The sequence below is a fragment of the Triticum dicoccoides genome, chromosome 4B, assembly GCF_002162155.2.
Source record: "Triticum dicoccoides isolate Atlit2015 ecotype Zavitan chromosome 4B, WEW_v2.0, whole genome shotgun sequence".
Taxonomy (NCBI): domain Eukaryota; kingdom Viridiplantae; phylum Streptophyta; class Magnoliopsida; order Poales; family Poaceae; genus Triticum; species Triticum dicoccoides.
Window position 1 is genome coordinate 587,996,820 of NC_041387.1, and position 17,710 is coordinate 588,014,529.

Below are 17,710 nucleotides of genomic sequence, written 5' to 3' on the forward strand. Positions count from 1 at the left end.
GCGGCTCCTTTAAAAACCGTGCATGTCACAGTTTCGCTTACATGACATCCAAACAGGCCAAAATCACTTAGTCATAAAAACCATGTTGGCAAGAAAACATAAATAAGCAGAATGCCGCAGGGGCTGGGCTGGGCGCCCATGGTATTCATCCTCATGCACTCGATGATGTTGGCTGGCAACAAAATACCGACTGTGACGGATAGGCAGGGTCAGTCCAAAATCTATGTGGCAGCCCCACTGCAGTGCCAGCCAAACAACATTATTGTTTTTATTTCACTATAACTAACTAGGATGCCACGTCAAGTGGCATGCCAGAAACTCAGAAATTTACCAATATGAATGCCACGACATCCAAAGTCATATCAAACCAATTTTGAGAGTTTGCTGAGTAAAGTGGGTGGTTTTGGAGTTCAAGGTGATATCTGGACTCAGGAGATAGTTGAGGGGTGTACTAGGCACCTGCCAATTGTCATGGTAAAATATGCTAGTTCCTGTTCTTTGCAGAGAAGAGAAGAATGAGTGCCTAGATAGCAACCTTTTATGCACTGAATTCATTATTTTTCCACAGGGCACAAGAATGCAAGTTTTTGCACTAACTGCACAAGAAACTATATGTGCTCTTTTTCAAGAATTTTAACAATGTAGAATGCTTCATTTTTACGACAGGAGCACATGTTCCCAAGCTCAACTTGGAGTTACCGGTGTTAAATGGTTATAATCCATTCAAAATGCATCACATCGTATCAGAATGCATAATCCCAATAAGCTCGCAGCAAATTTCATGTGAGCATCTCAAGTAGACACTTCATCCAAATTTAATTCAAGTGCTGGCCATTGAACAGTCATCACATGCATTGATGCATATTATACAGAATTCAGCCTGATTTATCAAAAAGTACAGGTTTCACCGGATAATCCACCAGCAATCAAGAAAGCGCAGTACAAATGGACCTTACTGGTTACAATTAGCTCTAGTCCTCCCATTTCTCATTACACTTGTTAAAGCGTTCTGTATGATGCAATTGAAATTTGGCATGCTTTGATACCCTCTCTCAATCGTTTGCCCAAAAGAAAAGAAAAGAAAACTATCTCAATGAACTATCTTCCCTGGAAAACCTAGCAGAAACAATACATCAAAAAAACTGTGTCACAAAACCTCTGAAGATACATACCGCGGCAATTCTACCACTTGCATTTGTAAGTAAAAGTCATGTGCCGCTAGGAGCCTATAATATGTCGCACGCAATGGGGTTTTAGTGGGTAACTAGTTCAACAAATGCGGTGTATCACAAGCAATCGAATATAAACAAGCAATGTGATGACACTAAGTAACCACAGCTAAAGATAGCAGCTCTGTTAGAGAGCAAAAAATGAAGGAAAGAAGAGTAACAACGCACTCTGAGCACGAGTCAAGAAGCCGGTCGATGTCGTCTGCTGCGCCGCGGCCACCACCGCCGCCGCCAAGGCGCGCCTCCTCCATCTTGTCGATCTCCTTCACCCAAAGCGCAGCGTGCACGCGCTGCTTCCTTGTCCTGTACTCGTCCGCCCCTGCCTTCTTCGCCCCGGCGCCGCCCCCTCCCTCGGCGGCCGTGGGGCGAGGAGGAGCGCGCGGCCGCCTCGTCGCGGCGCGGCGCTCGGCCCAGCGCTCGTCCATGTCGGCGACGAAGGCCTTCGTGTCAGGGTCCACCTCGGCGGATATGGCCGGGACGGTGGCCGCGACGGCTTCCGAGGTGGGGGACTCCCACGGCGCGGCGGGTGCCGGCGAGGAGGCGGGGGAGTCGCCCGGGAGCCATGCGGTCTCCCACGCGTCGTTCCACTCGTCGTCCCCGGTGGCCGCGGCCGGGTGCGCTGGAGCGCGGCGGTGGGATGAGAGGAGGCGGCGGGGGCCGCAGGAGGAGGGCACGGGTAGGCGGAGAATGCGCCTGAGCGACAGCATGCCGTGTGCTCGGCGAAATGCCGACGAGAGGGTTCGATCTGCTTCCCTTCTCTTTCCTTTTTGCGGACGAGAGGTTATTTTTTTTAGGGGCTGCGAGCATAGCTGGCCAAACGGGCCGTGCTAACTGGGCCGGCCTGGTCGCACGCAAGAACGGCACGGCCCAGGCACGGCACAGCCCGGGCTAAATGAGCCAGACCCGGCATTGCCATGGGCCATGCCTGGGCCTGGAGGCTAGGCACGCGGGAGGCCACGGCACGGCCTGTTTAATTTTTTTTCTAAAACATTTTATATATACTTTACCTAAATGACAGTCCAATAGACCTAAAATAGAGCCCAATAAGCTAAAAAAACAGGTGGCCCAACGTGCTAAACGTGCCACGGGAGAGGGTTCGATATGTGTACCAGTTATAGCTAGCCAAACGGCCCGTACTTCGCCGGCCGACCCAGAACCACGTGTGCTCGGTCCGCCACGCGGTTAAACGGGCCATGCCAGGCCTGCGACATGGCTGTGGCCGTACCTGGGCTATGAGGCACGCGTGTCGGCACGACATGACCCATTGTTTTTCTTTTCTGATTTTCACGTTGAAGCAAGATTTTCACTAAATATACTCATGTGATCCCGAGCTCCAGTGATCCCGGATGAACAAAAAAATCCAAAAAAAATATTAAAAACTTTATTTTTTTTATGACTTTTTTGGCAAGAAACATGGATGTTTTGTCTACATGCATGCAAATCTTTATGATGAAATTACATTTGTGGATGTCTGGATTTTTTTTTGAAAATTGACGTTCCAAAGTGCTTCCAAAAATACCTTTTGAAATATGAAATTTTCCTTTTTGCCCACACCTCCACACATGTAATTTCATCATGAAAATTTGCATGTGAAAGATTGCGGATGTCGCCTAGAGGGGGGGTTGTCGGTGTGAAAACCGACGGATCTCGGGTAGAGGGTCCCGATCTGTGCGTCTTAGGCTAATGGGAACAGGAAGTAAGGGACACAATATTTACCCAGGTTCGGGCCCTCTCAATGGAGTTAAAACCCTACTTCCTGCTTGATTAATATTGAAGATATGAGTAGTACAAGAGTAGATCTACCACGAGATCGTAGAGGCTAAACCCTAAGAGCTAGCCTATGATGGTATGATTGTAATTGTGATCGGCCTTCTAAGGACCATCCTCTCCGGTTTATATAGATACCGGAGAGGGCTAGGGTTTACATGGAGTCGGTTACAAGGAAGGAAATATAATATCCGGATCGCCAAGCTTGTCTTCCACGCAAAGGAGAGTCCCATCCGGACACGGGCCGAAGTCTTGAGTCTTGTATCTTCACGCTTCAATAGTCCGGACGATGTATATAGTCCGGCTGTCCGGATACCCCCTAATCCAAGTGTCAGGACCCCGATCCTAAGTCACACCGATCTAGCATGTAACACATCATATCACTTTGCGGCCTCACGCACGGTATTCCCACGGGTGCCACCTTACCTGGCCCGGGACCGTTTGCGCCTTTTGGCTCACGTATATGATAGTGCCGCTAGCATCCATATGACAAAGAACCCGGGATGACATGGCTAGTCGTGAACCCAAAGTGGCACTAACTTACAGGGACAGGCATACATGACCCAACAACGAACGTGTCGGTCATCAGCGAGTGAATCCAGGCTGTAGCACTGGGCTAGCAAGACTCCGATGAACCGGGCTGTAGCGGGCTAACAAGACTCCGGAATTCATCGCGTGACATTTCCCCGAGGGGACAGACACCGGAACGAAGAAGGACACATGCCGGCCAGCCTAAGTGTTCCGGAGCAGTAGCAAGCTACCATGGCTCAGTGGAAACACAAGGAGACATTTCCCGGTAAGAGAGGCTACTAAGGATAAACAACTAGATAGTCAAATCCCACACATACCAAGCATTTCAATAACATACACACAATATGCTCGATATGTGCAAATACAACATGGCATCACAACATGACTCTACAACTCAAGCATTTTATTCAATAGGCTCCGAGGAGCGAGATATTACAAACATGGGTCTCATGACCCAACACTCAGAGCATACAAGTCAAGCACAAGCGGAAACTTAACATGTCTGAGTACAGACATCTACAAAAGAAAAAGGCTGAGAAGCCTGACTGTCTATCAGATACTGCCGAGGGCACAAGATCGTAGCTGAGGTAACAAGCTAAACGTCGAAGTCCACATGGAACTACTAGCGAGACTGAAGTCTCTCTGCAAAAACATAAATTAAGCAACGTGAGTACAAATGTACCCAGCAAGACTTACATCAGAACTAACTACATATGCATCATTATCAACAAAGGGGATGGTGGGGTTTAACTGCAGCAAGCCAGCTTTGACTCAGTGGCTAACCTGAACTACGACTGCAAGTAACTCTTTTGAGGTGGCGCACACGAGTCCACATATTCACCATATCAATACACCACTATGGATCCGCTCCCATCTCCCTACGAGAACGCCATCCATAGCACTCACGCTTATCTTGCGTATTTTAGAGTATCCACTTTCACTTGTCTATGAACTGTACAGGCAACCCAGAAGTCCTTTACCGCGGACACGGCTATTCGAATAGATCATATTAACCCTGCAGGGGTGTACTTCTTCACACACGCTCTCACCACTTACCGCCGTTTACACGACATGTACTCAGCAACCTTCAAGCGGAAGCCCAGCGAGGGTGTCGGCCATGACCTGACTAACCACACAAGTCTCTCATCTAGGTTTATCGCCTATTCGGGTTCCATCCGCAAGGAGATCCGGCCGGGGTGTCGCTCACGGCCCCAAACGATGTGAGCAGGGTTCCCAAGCCCACCATCCGGGTGCCACTTGGTACACCGTGCCACTGTGCCTAGTCTGTCCCAAGCCCACCTGTACCAGGTGCCACTTGGTAGACTACTAACACTACCTACAAACACCAGAAACTAGTTGCAACTCCTGGACAGAGATCGAGTTGATTAATAAGTCGAGAGAGTCAATTAAGGATCCCAATGTGTGGTAGTAGCTGTTCATGGATCACAAACACAGAACTCAGTTCCCGAGGACGGCTGCAATGAGACAACCCACCATGTACTCCTACATGGCCTCTCACCGCTACCTTTACCAAATCGTGTTCACACACTTAGCTCTCAACAGTAGGACATGTTCACCACCTCCGATTCATCCCCGATGAATCAGACCTGACACAACTCTAAGCAATAGCAGGCATGACAACAAGCATGATTGAGTAGGCACATCAGGGCTCAAACAACTCCTACTTATGCTAGTGGGTTTCATCTATTTACTGTGGCAATGACAGGTCATGCAAAGGATAAAGGGGTTCAGCTACCGCAGCAAGTAACAGATGAATCGGTGTTGTCCTAATGTAGTAAAAGAGAGCAGGGGAGAGAGAGTGGGATTTTATCGGAATGAACAAGGGGGTTTTGCTTGCCTGGCACTTCTGAAGATAATATAGTTCTTCATCGGTGTCATCGAACTCATCGTCGGAACGTTGTCTACTGAGAGGGAACAATTACCGGCAAGAGAGAGGAAACACAATCAATGCAATGCGACAATATGATGCATGAATGTGACATGGCAATATGCTGTGGTTTGAGCTAATGCAGCTAGCAACAGGTTAAATGAAGTTGGTTTGAACCCTAGGTTCAAATTCAAACTCCATATGTGAAGGTTTAAATGTCATTCAATTGATTTGACCTAAACAGTGAACAAAACTTGTTCTAACATGCATGAAAATGGTACAGATGGATAGATTGGATTTTTCTGATCATTTTTCATATATAAATCTTTTGATTTGGAGCTACGGTTGAATTTCTATGAATTTTAGAAGTTTAGGACATTTTCTGGAATTTCCTGAATTGAAATAAATCCAGAAAATACATGTTGCGTCAGCATGATGTCACCCTGATGTTGGCAGGTCAACTGGGCGGGTTCAGGTCAAACCTGACCAGTGGGGTCCACTGGTCATTGACTGGGGCTGATTATTGTCGCTGACATGTGGACCCAGTTAACAGCCACGTCAGCAGGGTCAACTTTGACGCGTGGGTCCCGCTGAGTTAATCTAAACTAAACAGGAAATAAAACCCGGGGTTAATTAGGGCATGGGGCCCATGTGTCAACGACACGGAACACTAACTAAACGCGATTAGTACCTAAACTATCGTGCCACGTCAGCCACCGGAGTTTCACCGGCGACGACCATTTCACGCGGCGGAGATCGTCAGGATTTCTCTATAGCCCACGGTTTGAGGCGGGGTTTGCTCCTACGTGTTCATGGGAGCGAGCTGCGTCGACCAGTGGTGGTGGCCGGAGCTGCGGTGGCTAGGATCAACGGCGGCGACCAAAACGTCGGCGGCCGGAGTTCGGGCGAGGTTGGGAATGGTGCTATGGGGCACGGCGGGGCGAACGGCCGGGTGCTACAGCCTCCTGGTGATGTGCTGAGCACGGTTACGCGCTCAGTTTCGAGCTTATGCGTCTGTGGCCACGACGACGACATGGCCGGCGGAGCCGAGCTCTCCGCCGTGATGACCAACGGGGTTAGGGGGCAGCTCGAGCGACATGGCTAGGGGGAGAAGGAAGAGGAGCTCACGGTGAGTGTAGCGGTGGCCTCGGAGAGCTCGGGGAAGTGCTGGTGATGGCAGGAGGTCTCCGGTGATCTCGGCGATCCAAGGAGGAAGAAGATGTCGGGGGCGGCGCTTCGGGGGTCTTCCAGTCGCGTGGCTCGGTGAGGGGGCTGGCGACGAGGTGCAGGAGCTCGGGAGCAGCTCGGGGCATCGTCGGTACGGCGGTGGTCGCGGCAACGGCGAACGGCAGCGATGGGCGTGTTCGGTGGCGTCGTGGGGAGAGAGCAGAGGAGGGAGAGAGAGTGCAGCGAGTAAGGGAGAGGAGAGGGGGTTTCGAGGCGTCTCCAGGCGCGAGATTGGGTTGACGGAGAGCGCGACACGACGAAGCAGGAGGTGGCCGAAGCCGCATGCGCGCGCCACGCCTCTCCTCTGCCTACTGGCTGAAGGAAGAAGACGGGCATGCCCCTGTGGGCTGGCCAACAGTGCTGGGCCGCTGGAGTTGGGCCAGGTGGGCTGCGAGGTGAGCGCCAGGTACTTCTCTCTATCTCTCTTTTCCTGTTTTCTATTTTTCTGCAGCTTTGTGGCTTTATTAAAAATACTAAATCAATCCCAAAAATCATGCAACTGCTCATGACCACTATTAGAAATATATCCTAGAGTAAACATTTCAGTTTGGGATTATTTGAGCATTTAAAATATTTTATAGTATTTAAATGCCCAAATGCAAATAAGTAATGATTTAATTCAAAAATCCAGAATGGCCTAAAAATACGTGCATCATTTTGGCAGAGGTTTTCACCTTTACCAGAAATCATGAACATTTCCAGAGGGCATTTTGGGTTTATTGAAAAAGATTTTATTTTAACCCTAGTTGAATTCATTCGCTACTAGGGTTTATCAGCCCCCATTTCAAGTTCCATAAAATTTAAACATGATGCATGGATGCTAAAGCAAAAACAAGCAAGGCCTGAACTGGGGATGTGACAACTCACCCCCACTAAACAAGAATCTCGACCCGAGATTCAAGCGTAGGGTAAGACGATGGGGAACGCAACCTAACACAATCTTCACGATCCAGGTTGCCCTTCATAAGAACATTGATTCGATCACCCTCATTATCTCAACGTCTTCCTCTGATAACTCCAACTATCAAGACAAGAAGAGGAAAGGAAAACTCTAGAAGAATTGATCTTCTCAAAGACCGAACAACTCAGGATGAACTCATGGGATGAGACATAGCAGCATCCCCCGAGCTGAGACACGAGGCATACATCTATAAGGATGGAGTGGAACAGATGACAAGGGTTCACTAGGTAGGCAACAATTTCACGCCCAAGAAGGTGGTGAACGGTTGTCAACGTAGCGAGGAGTTGAGTTGCCATGATACCACAACGGGAAACCTTAGGGATGGTGACTCGTAGATATATCCCCTTAAGTGGCAAAAAGAATTACCTTTGATTCAGAGATCATTGAAACTCTTTATACCAGCTTAAGGCAAATCACAATCGATCATTTGGAGGAGTTCGATAGAATGGCATACCCGGATTAAAATGGATGATGTGGATTACCTTGTTGAAAACAACACAAGGGATGATTTTAGTAACTGGGGAGAAGCTCAACAGTAGAGAGTGAGTCCACTGTTTGAGAAGTTATAGCATAACCGAGGAAGCTGAGAGCAAACCTAGTTAGTGCCGATGATAACACCTAGCGCTTGCGCGTGCTCTCAAGAACTTGAGCATTTCCATATTCATCAAGGTTTTACCAACATCCGTGTCAGGGATCCTGGCAACACAACTTGCTACCATGATGAATAGTGGTGGACGATGCAGATGCAAAGGAAGATAACACCTTCTCAGATTCCACCTTAGCGAGGCCAAGGAAACAAAATCTGGAGGATCGACCGAGAGACATTTAGCACTCCGCTTCTAATGTTCTCCTTGATGTACTAGTGTAACCCATTCATAGATATGGTTTGATATCTAAAACACCAAGTAAAAGGTCGGACTTCGGGAACACAAAAATCCATAAGGAACGACTAGGCAGTAAATCCTACGAAATCCTTATGGGAAGGTGGCCAACTTTCTCAATCAAGATACTACAACAATAGGTCTTCCGGCTGGGTGTGTTGGCCACGACATCCACTTTACCGGGTTTCAGAGAGACCAATATTATAGTTCTTGGGAAACGTTCCAACCATCATATCCGCCTGAGATTCAGATCTGGTTGGTAACAGGAATTTTCAGATAACATGTCTAGAAAAGAAAGGTTGCAACACAAGTCGACGAGATAACGTTGTGAGACTCTCAGGAGATGAACTAGGATAGCAAGCTCCAAAACATGAGTTGGTTCTGCTACAAACATGTGAACACGTTGTCCGAGACAAGCATGACCACATGGTAGTCTTATAATAAAACACTACCGAGTTCTGGTTGGGAAAACATCAACAAGGATATCGAAGTCTTGTGCATGAACTAGTATTCGCACATCAACTCCTTTTCCTTGAACAATTCAATCAGTGGCTTGGTGTGCTAGGGACACATATAGAATGGAGGTAGCGAGCCTATCAAACCATAGCATACTTCGCACAAGCATGACTGACATGAGATGGTTCCAGAGGAGGCAACATTGACTTTCTCGAATTCACAGCGGCAACTTGCATCAAATGCACATGAATTAGAGGAGGTCACTTCCTTCATTCGGACATATGTTCCATGAGCGGGTCATGAAGATAATGCTTATAAAATTTTCCAACACTAGCTCAATGTTCAACATGAATCATGGAGGAGACAAGATGTTGCTGATGGGCTCAACAGCAACTCATAAGAATTTCCATATCACTGGACTTCCACCATCATGTGAACACGGTGATAGCATTGGTCAGACCAAAAGATGTAATGGTGTATGCTCGAGGAATCAACAACGAGTAAGACAACATTACGAACATCGTTGGTTCTGATTTGATTTGAGAATAGCCCACACTCAAATCAAAGTTTTGACAAGATAATTGGTCCAACAACTGATCACAGGGACCAATCGATGAAGACAACATCTTTCTTCAACATACATACAAGATATCCCTTAATATGAACTAAGTCGGAGAAGCCTTTATCTTCCAGCTCTCCAAGTTGTTGTTTAGCTTAACCAACTAGCTCAGGGGTATCCAACACGGATTCTTGGAGAAAGGGTGGTTTATAGGAATAAACCAACTTGATCACGAACTCAACATAGCGGTCAGGTGACAACCTGGTGATACTTCCGAGAAGACATTCGGAAAATCACGAACCACCGGTATGTTACTAAGCTCGAGAACAATCTTGCTTCTCAGGCAAGACGATATGATCAAATAAGCAAGGGTTGGCACTATCCTAACTCATTGATCGAAGAGTGCACCAGGGATATGGACTAGGTAGCACGATCAACCTTAGGATGGTGTTTCAATAACCAACATGATAAGGATGTAATTATTGCCCTTTAACTACCAAGCAACGGAGTTGCTAGGAGTATAGATTTCACACATCACGATTCACTTGTCGGCATTCCGGTTGCAACAACACGGAACCGAGGAATGAACAATGATGGCAAGAAGTATTACTGCGTCAAGAATTCATAAGAGGTGGTGCAATTCTCATGACACTCTTGACATAAAGATGGTAACACTCCAAGGTAGAACAGACCAGAAGCTAGATTGCATTTGATCTGCGGGATACAACTACTTTGACCCAATCCTGGATATGGATGAGGTACTGGAGTTTGTTTCTCCTAGTCATTTCGGAATAGAATGGCTTGACGGACCACAAGAGTAGTGGCATCGATGAACACGGATGCATAACTACTCCTAAATATCAATTGATAGACGAGGTCAGAAGACAACTAAAGTGGGATAACTCAAGGGAACATACGGTTTTTGAGTAGTGGATGCATAGGTTAGTATGTCGAAACAAGTTCAACAAGTTTCTTCCGGATAACCCATGCAGAAAAGTAGAACTGGCAGAGTCGCAATATAGAATGGAGAACTCATCGAGGGCACTCCGGTTGTGATCTTTTGATCCAACAAACTTCTGCCATAAAGTGGTTCATAGTATTTGGAAGAAGGAAAAACCACGAACTTCGAGGACTATTGCAAAGGTTGCTAATAACCTAAAGGAACGAGCAAAAACTATCAGCATGAAGCAAGTAGGGTGAATCTCGGGTTCAAAACCCAGGAGTAGAGTACCTACTACTAAGTGGCATCACGGGATGCTTTCGAGAATGATGGCCAGAATCATCACACTGGGAACACAAAGCATGGCTGGATTACTAGGTGATACTCTAGACACCTAGGTCATAATAATAACTCCAACATATACGTCGAGGCAATAGGGTACCTCAACTCACCGATTAGTGTGGTTAATCTGGCCCAAAGGAACATCGAAACGGGAGGAAGGGATTTACAAATGCTTCAGACTATTTAGAAACCTGGGATGACTTGGACAGCATAACGGCTGTAAATGCTCAAAAGATTGGAGACATGCTACAGAAATGGTGGCATAGCCACTCAGAAGCACAATATCAAGGTTTCGAGATCAACAGTTAACATACAGAAGTAGTAGAAACTGAATTGAGGCTTGAATCAACAATCTTATAAGTCTACAGAGTAGTAACACGTGATCCTGATAGAAAGATGAGAAAGCCTAGTTTCTTAACCCCGTAGGAAAGATAGGATGACTCGGATCAGAAGGCATAAGGTATAAGGAGTAAAAGAGCCTTACGTTCCATCCCACAATCAATTCCCTTATATAACTAAAGAATTTCTAGACTCAACTTTGACCAGTTTGGCTTGGTAATCCTACAGGCAGTCAAGCTCTGATACCAAAGCTGTCAGGACCCCGATCCTAAGTCACACCGATCTAGCATGTAACACATCATATCACTTTGCGGCCTCACGCACGGTATTCCCACGGGTGCCACCTTACCTGGCCCGGGACCGTTTGCGCCTTTTGGCTCACGTATATGATAGTGCCGCTAGCATCCATATGACAAAGAACCCGGGCTGACATGGCTAGTCGTGAACCCAAAGTGGCACTAACTTACAGGGACAGGCATACATGACCCAACAACGAACGTGTCGGTCATCAGTGAGTGAATCCAGGCTGTAGCACTGGGCTAGCAGGACTCCGGTGAACCGGGCTGTAGCGGGCTAACAGGACTCCGGAATTCATCGCGTGACATTTCCCCGAGGGGACAGACACCGGAACAAAGAAGGACACATGCCGGCCAGCCTAAGTGTTCCGGAGCAGTAGCAAGCTACCATGGCTCAGTGGAAACACAAGGAGACATTTCCCGGTAAGAGAGGCTACTAAGGATAAACAACTAGATAGTCAGATCCCACACATACCAAGCATTTCAATAACATACACACAATATGCTCGATATGTGCAAATACAACATGGCATCACAACATGACTCTACAACTCAAGCATTTTATTCAATAGGCTCCGAGGAGCGAGATATTACAAACATGTGTCTCATGACCCAACACTCAGAGCATACAAGTCAAGCACAAGCGGAAACTTAACATGTCTGAGTACAGACATCTACAAAAGAAAAAGGCTAAGAAGCCTGACTGTCTATCAGATCCTGCCGAGGGCACAAGATCGTAGCTGAGGTAACAAGCTAAATGTCGAAGTCCACGTGGAACTACTAGCGAGACTGAAGTCTCTCTGCAAAAACATAAATTAAGCAACGTGAGTACAAATGTACCCAGCAAGACTTACATCAGAACTAACTACATGTGCATCATTATCAACAAAGGGGATGGTGGGGTTTAACTGCAGCAAGCCAGCTTTGACTCAGTGGCTAACCTGAACTACGACTGCAAGTAACTCTTTTGAGGTGGCGCACACGAGTCCACATATTCACCATATCAATACACCACTATGGATCCGCTCCCGTCTCCCTACGAGAACGCCATCCATAGCACTCACGCTTATCTTGCGTATTTTAGAGTATCCACTTTCACTTGTCTATGAACTGTACAGGCAACCCAGAAGTCCTTTACCGCGGACACGGCTATTCGAATAGATCATATTAACCCTGCAGGGGTGTACTTCTTCACACACGCTCTCACCACTTACCGCCGTTTACACGACATGTACTCGGCAGCCTTCAAGCGGAAGCCCAGCGAGGGTGTCGGCCACGACCTGACAAACCACACAAGTCTCTCATCCAGGTTTATCGCCTATTCGGGTTCCATCCGCAAGGAGATCCGGCCGGGGTGTCACTCACGGCCCCAAACGATATAAGCAGGGTTCCCAAGCCCACCATCCGGGTGCCACTTGGTACACCGTGCCACTGTGCCTAGTCTGTCCCAAGCCCACCTGTACCGGGTGCCACTTGGTAGACTACTAACACTACCTACAAACACCAGAAACTAGTTGCAACTCCTGGACAAAGATCGAGTTGATTAATAAGTCGAGAGAGTCAATTAAGGATCCCAATGTGTGGTAGTAGCTGTTCATGGATCACAAACACAGAACTCAGTTCCTGAGGATGGCTGCAATGAGACAACCCACCATGTACTCCTACATGGCCTCTCACTGCTACCTTTACCAAATCGTGTTCACACACTTAGCTCTCAACAGTAGGACATGTTCACCACCTCCGATTCATCCCCGATGAATCAGACCTGACACAACTCTAAGCAATAGCAGGCATGACAACAAGCATGATTGAGTAGGCACATCAGGGCTCAAACAACTCCTACTCATGCTAGTGGGTTTCATCTATTTACTGTGGCAATGACAGGTCATGCAAAGGATAAAGGGGTTCAACTACCACAGCAAGTAACAGATGAATCGGTGTTGTCCTAATGCAGTAAAAGAGAGCAGGGACGAGAGAGTGGGATTTTATCGGAATGAACAAGGGGGTTTTGCTTGCCTGGCACTTCTGAAGATAATATAGTTCTTCATCGGTGTCATCGAACTCATCGTCGGAACATCGTCTACTAAGAGGGAACAATTACCGGCAAGAGAGAGGAAACACAATCAATGCAATGCGACAATATGATGCATGAATGTGACATGGCAATATGCTGTGGTTTGAGCTAATGCAGCTAGCAACAGGTTAAATGAAGTTGGTTTGAACCCTAGGTTCAAATTCAAACTCCATATGTGAAGGTTTAAATGTCATTCAATTGATTTGACCTAAACAGTGAACAAAACTTGTTCTAACATGCATGAAAATGGTACAGATGGATAGATTGGATTTGTCTGATCATTTTTCATATATAAATCTTTTGATTTGGAGCTACGGTTGAATTTCTATGAATTTTAGAAGTTTAGGACATTTTCTGGAATTTCCTGAATTGAAATAAATCCAGAAAATACATGTTGCGTCAGCATGACGTCACCCTGATGTCAGCAGGTCAACTGGGCGGGTTCAGGTCGAACCTGACCAGTGGGGTCCACTGGTCAGTGACTGGGGCTGATTATTGTCGCTGACATGTGGACCCAGTCAACAGCCATGCCAGCAGGGTCAACTCTGACGCGTGGGTCCCGCTGAGTTAATCTAAACTAAACAGGAAATAAAACCCGGGGTTAATTAGGGCATGGGGCCCATGTGTCAACAACACGGAACACTAACTAAACGCGATTAGTACCTAAACTAATCGTGCCACGTCAGCCACCGGAGTTTCGCCGGCGACGACCATTTCACGCGGCGGAGATCGTCGGGATTTCTCTACAGCCCACGGTTTGAGGCGGGGTTTGCTCCTACGTGTTCCTGGGAGCGAGCTGCGTCGACCAGTGGTGGTGGCCGGTGCTGCGGTGGCTAGGATCAACGGCGGCGACCAAAACGGCGGCGGCCGGAGTTCGGGCAAGGTTGGGAATGGTGCTATGGGGCACGGCGGGGCGAACGGCCGGGTGCTACGGCCTCCTGGTGATGTGCTGAGCACGGTTACACGCTCAGTTTCGAGCTTATGCGTCTGTGGCCACGACGATGACATGGCCGGCGGAGCCGAGCTCTCGGCCGTGATGACCAACGGGGTTAGGGGGCAGCTCGAGCGACATGGCTAGGGGGAGAAGGAAGAGGAGCTCACGGTGAGTGTAGCGGTGGCCTCGGAGAGCTCGGGGAAGTGCTGGTGATGGCAAGAGGTCGCCGGCGATCTCGGCGATCCGAGGAGGAAGAAGATGTCGGGGGCGGCGCTTCGGGGGTCTTCCAGTCGCGTGGCTCGGTGAGGGGGCTGGCGACGAGGTGCAGGAGCTCGGGAGCAGCTCGGGGCATCGTCGGGACGGCGGTGGTCGCGGCAACGGCGAACGGCGGCGATGGGCGTGTTCGGTGGCGTCGTGGGGAGAGAGCAGAGGAGGGAGAGAGAGTGCAGCGAGTAAGGGAGAGGAGAGGGGGTTTCGAGGCATCTCCAGGCGCGGGATTGGGTTAACGGAGAGCGCGACACGACGAAGCAGGAGGTGGCCGAAGCCGCACGCGCGCGCGCCACGCCTCTCCTCTGCCTACTGGCTGAAGGAAGAAGATGGGCATGCCCCTGTGGGCTGGCCAACAGTGCTGGGCCGCTGGAGTTGGGCCAGGTGGGCTGCGAGGTGAGCGCCAGGTACTTTTCTCTCTATCTCTCTTTTCCTGTTTTCTATTTTTCTGCAGCTTTGTGGCTTTATTAAAAATACTAAATCAATCCCAAAAATCATGCAACTGCTCATGACCACTGTTAGAAATATATCCTACAGTAAACATTTCAGTTTGGGATTATTTGAGCATTTAAAATATTTTATAGTATTTAAATGCCCAAATGCAAATAAGTAATGATTTAATTCAGAAATCCAGAATGGCCTAAAAATATGTGCATCATTTTGGCAGAGGTTTTCACCTTTACCAGAAATCATGAACATTTCCAGAGGGCATTTTGGGTTTATTGAAAAAGATTTTATTTTGACCCTAGTTGAATTCATTAGCTGCTAGGGTTTATCAGCCCCCATTTCAAGTTCCATAAAATTTAAACATGATGCATGGATGCTAAAGCAAAAACAAGCAAGGCTTGAACTGGGGATGTGACACCAGGACTCCCTCAGTAGCCCCTGAACCAGGCTTCAATGACGATGAGTCCGGCGCGCAGTCTTGTCTCCGGCATTGCAAGGCGGGTTCCTTCTCCGAATACTCCAAGGTTATCATCGAACACGTAGACCTTGTCCGGATCCGCTACGACGAATAGTGTCCAGTTCTGCAAGATGATCTTCACACACCATTGTAGGGAACATAGCATAAATCCGTTCTGCTGGCAATCTTTGTACATCGTGCCCTTGCATCGTGACCTGGTCCAACATGAACCGGCGTTTCCTTCTCCACCTCGACTCGAGTGGCAAGGCGGTTTTATTGGCACGTCCTGCCAAAGGAGAGATCGTGTTCCTCTTATTACGGGATCTTTCATCAATATGGGCGTGTGTGACCCTACGGCGACCGTTGATATGACTCCGTGTATTTTAGATAAGTCTCAAGCGGTCACGCTGAGGACTCTTGATATTCATCCCTTTTATAAAGGGGTCAAGGCCTACGCCTCTTTTCCACCTCCCCTGCTCCTTCTCGTACCTCGAGTTCTAACACCCAAGACCCAAGCTCCAACACCCTAGATCCTCCAACATGTCCGGATCCGACGCAAAAGGCCGGTGGGTGGCCTCCTCGATTCAAGAGGAGGACATCATGAAGCTTAGGGAGGTCGGATACCTGACTGCCCATATCCAACACAGGCTTCCTGCTCCGGGGCAAGTCATCCCTACGCCGATGCCCAATGAGAGCGTTGTGTTTGTTCCTCACTTCCCCCGAGGCCTGGGCCTCACCCTCGACCCCTTTGTGAGGGGGCTCATGTTCTACTACGGGTTGGATTTTCATGATCTGGCTCCAGATGCCATCCTCCATATCTCGTCGTTCATTGTTGTGTGCGAGGCTTTTCTCCACGTCTCCCCACACTTCGGCTTATGGCTCAAGACCTTCAATGTGAAGCCGAAGATGATCGAGGGGCGACACACGGAGTGCGGAGGTGCTATAATAAGCAGGAACGATGATGCCCCATGGCTAGAGGGTTCTTTCCCGGAAGTATCCGATGTATGGCAACGGAGGTGGTTTTATGCTACAGCTCCCAGAGGCACAAAGTGGGTAGCTGCCCCCGCGTTCCGCTCGGGCCCTCCGTCACAGTTGGCGTCTTAGACCGACGTAGGACGGAATTATGGGCCTGCTGGCGATGTACCAGAACTACAGAATTGCATCCGGGAGCTCATTGAGAGGGACATAAGTCTTGTCACCATAATGCAAGTGATGCTAGTCCGACGGATGTTGCCGTGCAAACGTCGGCCTCTCCAGATGTGGGAGTTCAATCCGGAGGGTCCGCGGACTATTAAGCACTTCTTCGGCCTGAAGCTCGAAGGGATGTGTAAATTATTCTTCGGACCACAAGTAAAGTGTCCGGACACCACCGAGGATGCGGGCCTAAGCTGCAATCGCCTAGATGCCCAAGTAAGTAACCTTAAAGCCGGACACTTCATTCATATTTATCATAACTATTATTCTGAAAATCCCTCTGTGGCCAGGAATGGCTCAACAAGGCGGAGAGAATCAGGTGTCCGGCGCCACTTCCTGAAGGCTCGCCTGGTCCAACCATTGAAAAGATGCTTGGCCGGGCGCTCAGCAAAATCCCCTCAGGGAAAGGCGAAGGAAAGGGCAGTGAAGCCGAACTTCACGCACTATGCATCCAGACCGGGGGGATCACTACCTCTTCTATGGAGGATAGCCGGGAAGGGGAGGTTAAAGTCTCCTCCCCACGCGGGAAGAAGAGGGCCGCCTCCGAAGACTTGGAGGCGGAGACGCCCAAGCAAGGGAAGAAGGTATCACCAGGGGCTCTACCGCGACGGGCACCCTCACCGCGTCGTGCCCACCAACGGGCCTGCCCTGCACCAAGCCGTAAGTTATTCATTAATTCGAAGGTATGGTGTTTCTCCGAGATTCATAACCGGGACTTCGTCTTTTGCAGTCCGGCGAGCAGCTCTTCTCAACAGAGTTCGTCTTTGGGGGATCTTCGTCCGGAGATGATGGAGAGTGAGACCCCACCCACCTCTCTGCCTCATGAAGCGGGCGACACTGAGGTGTCGTCACGAAGGAGTCCGGATCTGCCGAAGCCGGAAGCGAACACGTCAGTCGCCCTGAGCCCGGAGCGTTTGGCTT

General features: G+C 48.7%; 1 protein-coding gene across 1 annotated transcript in view; it reads right to left on the minus strand.

Moving 5' to 3' along the window:
• The window catches only part of LOC119291606 (protein GAMETE CELL DEFECTIVE 1, mitochondrial-like), a 3,608-nt gene extending 1,630 nt beyond the window's left edge, over positions 1 to 1,978 (minus strand). Inside the window, exon 1 of the mRNA XM_037570395.1 lies at positions 1,398 to 1,978. Within this exon, the coding sequence (XP_037426292.1) occupies positions 1,398 to 1,936 (539 nt within the window). The 5' untranslated portion in view covers positions 1,937 to 1,978. The remainder of the gene's footprint in view (positions 1 to 1,397) is intronic.
• Between the last annotated feature and the right edge of the window lie 15,732 nt (positions 1,979 to 17,710).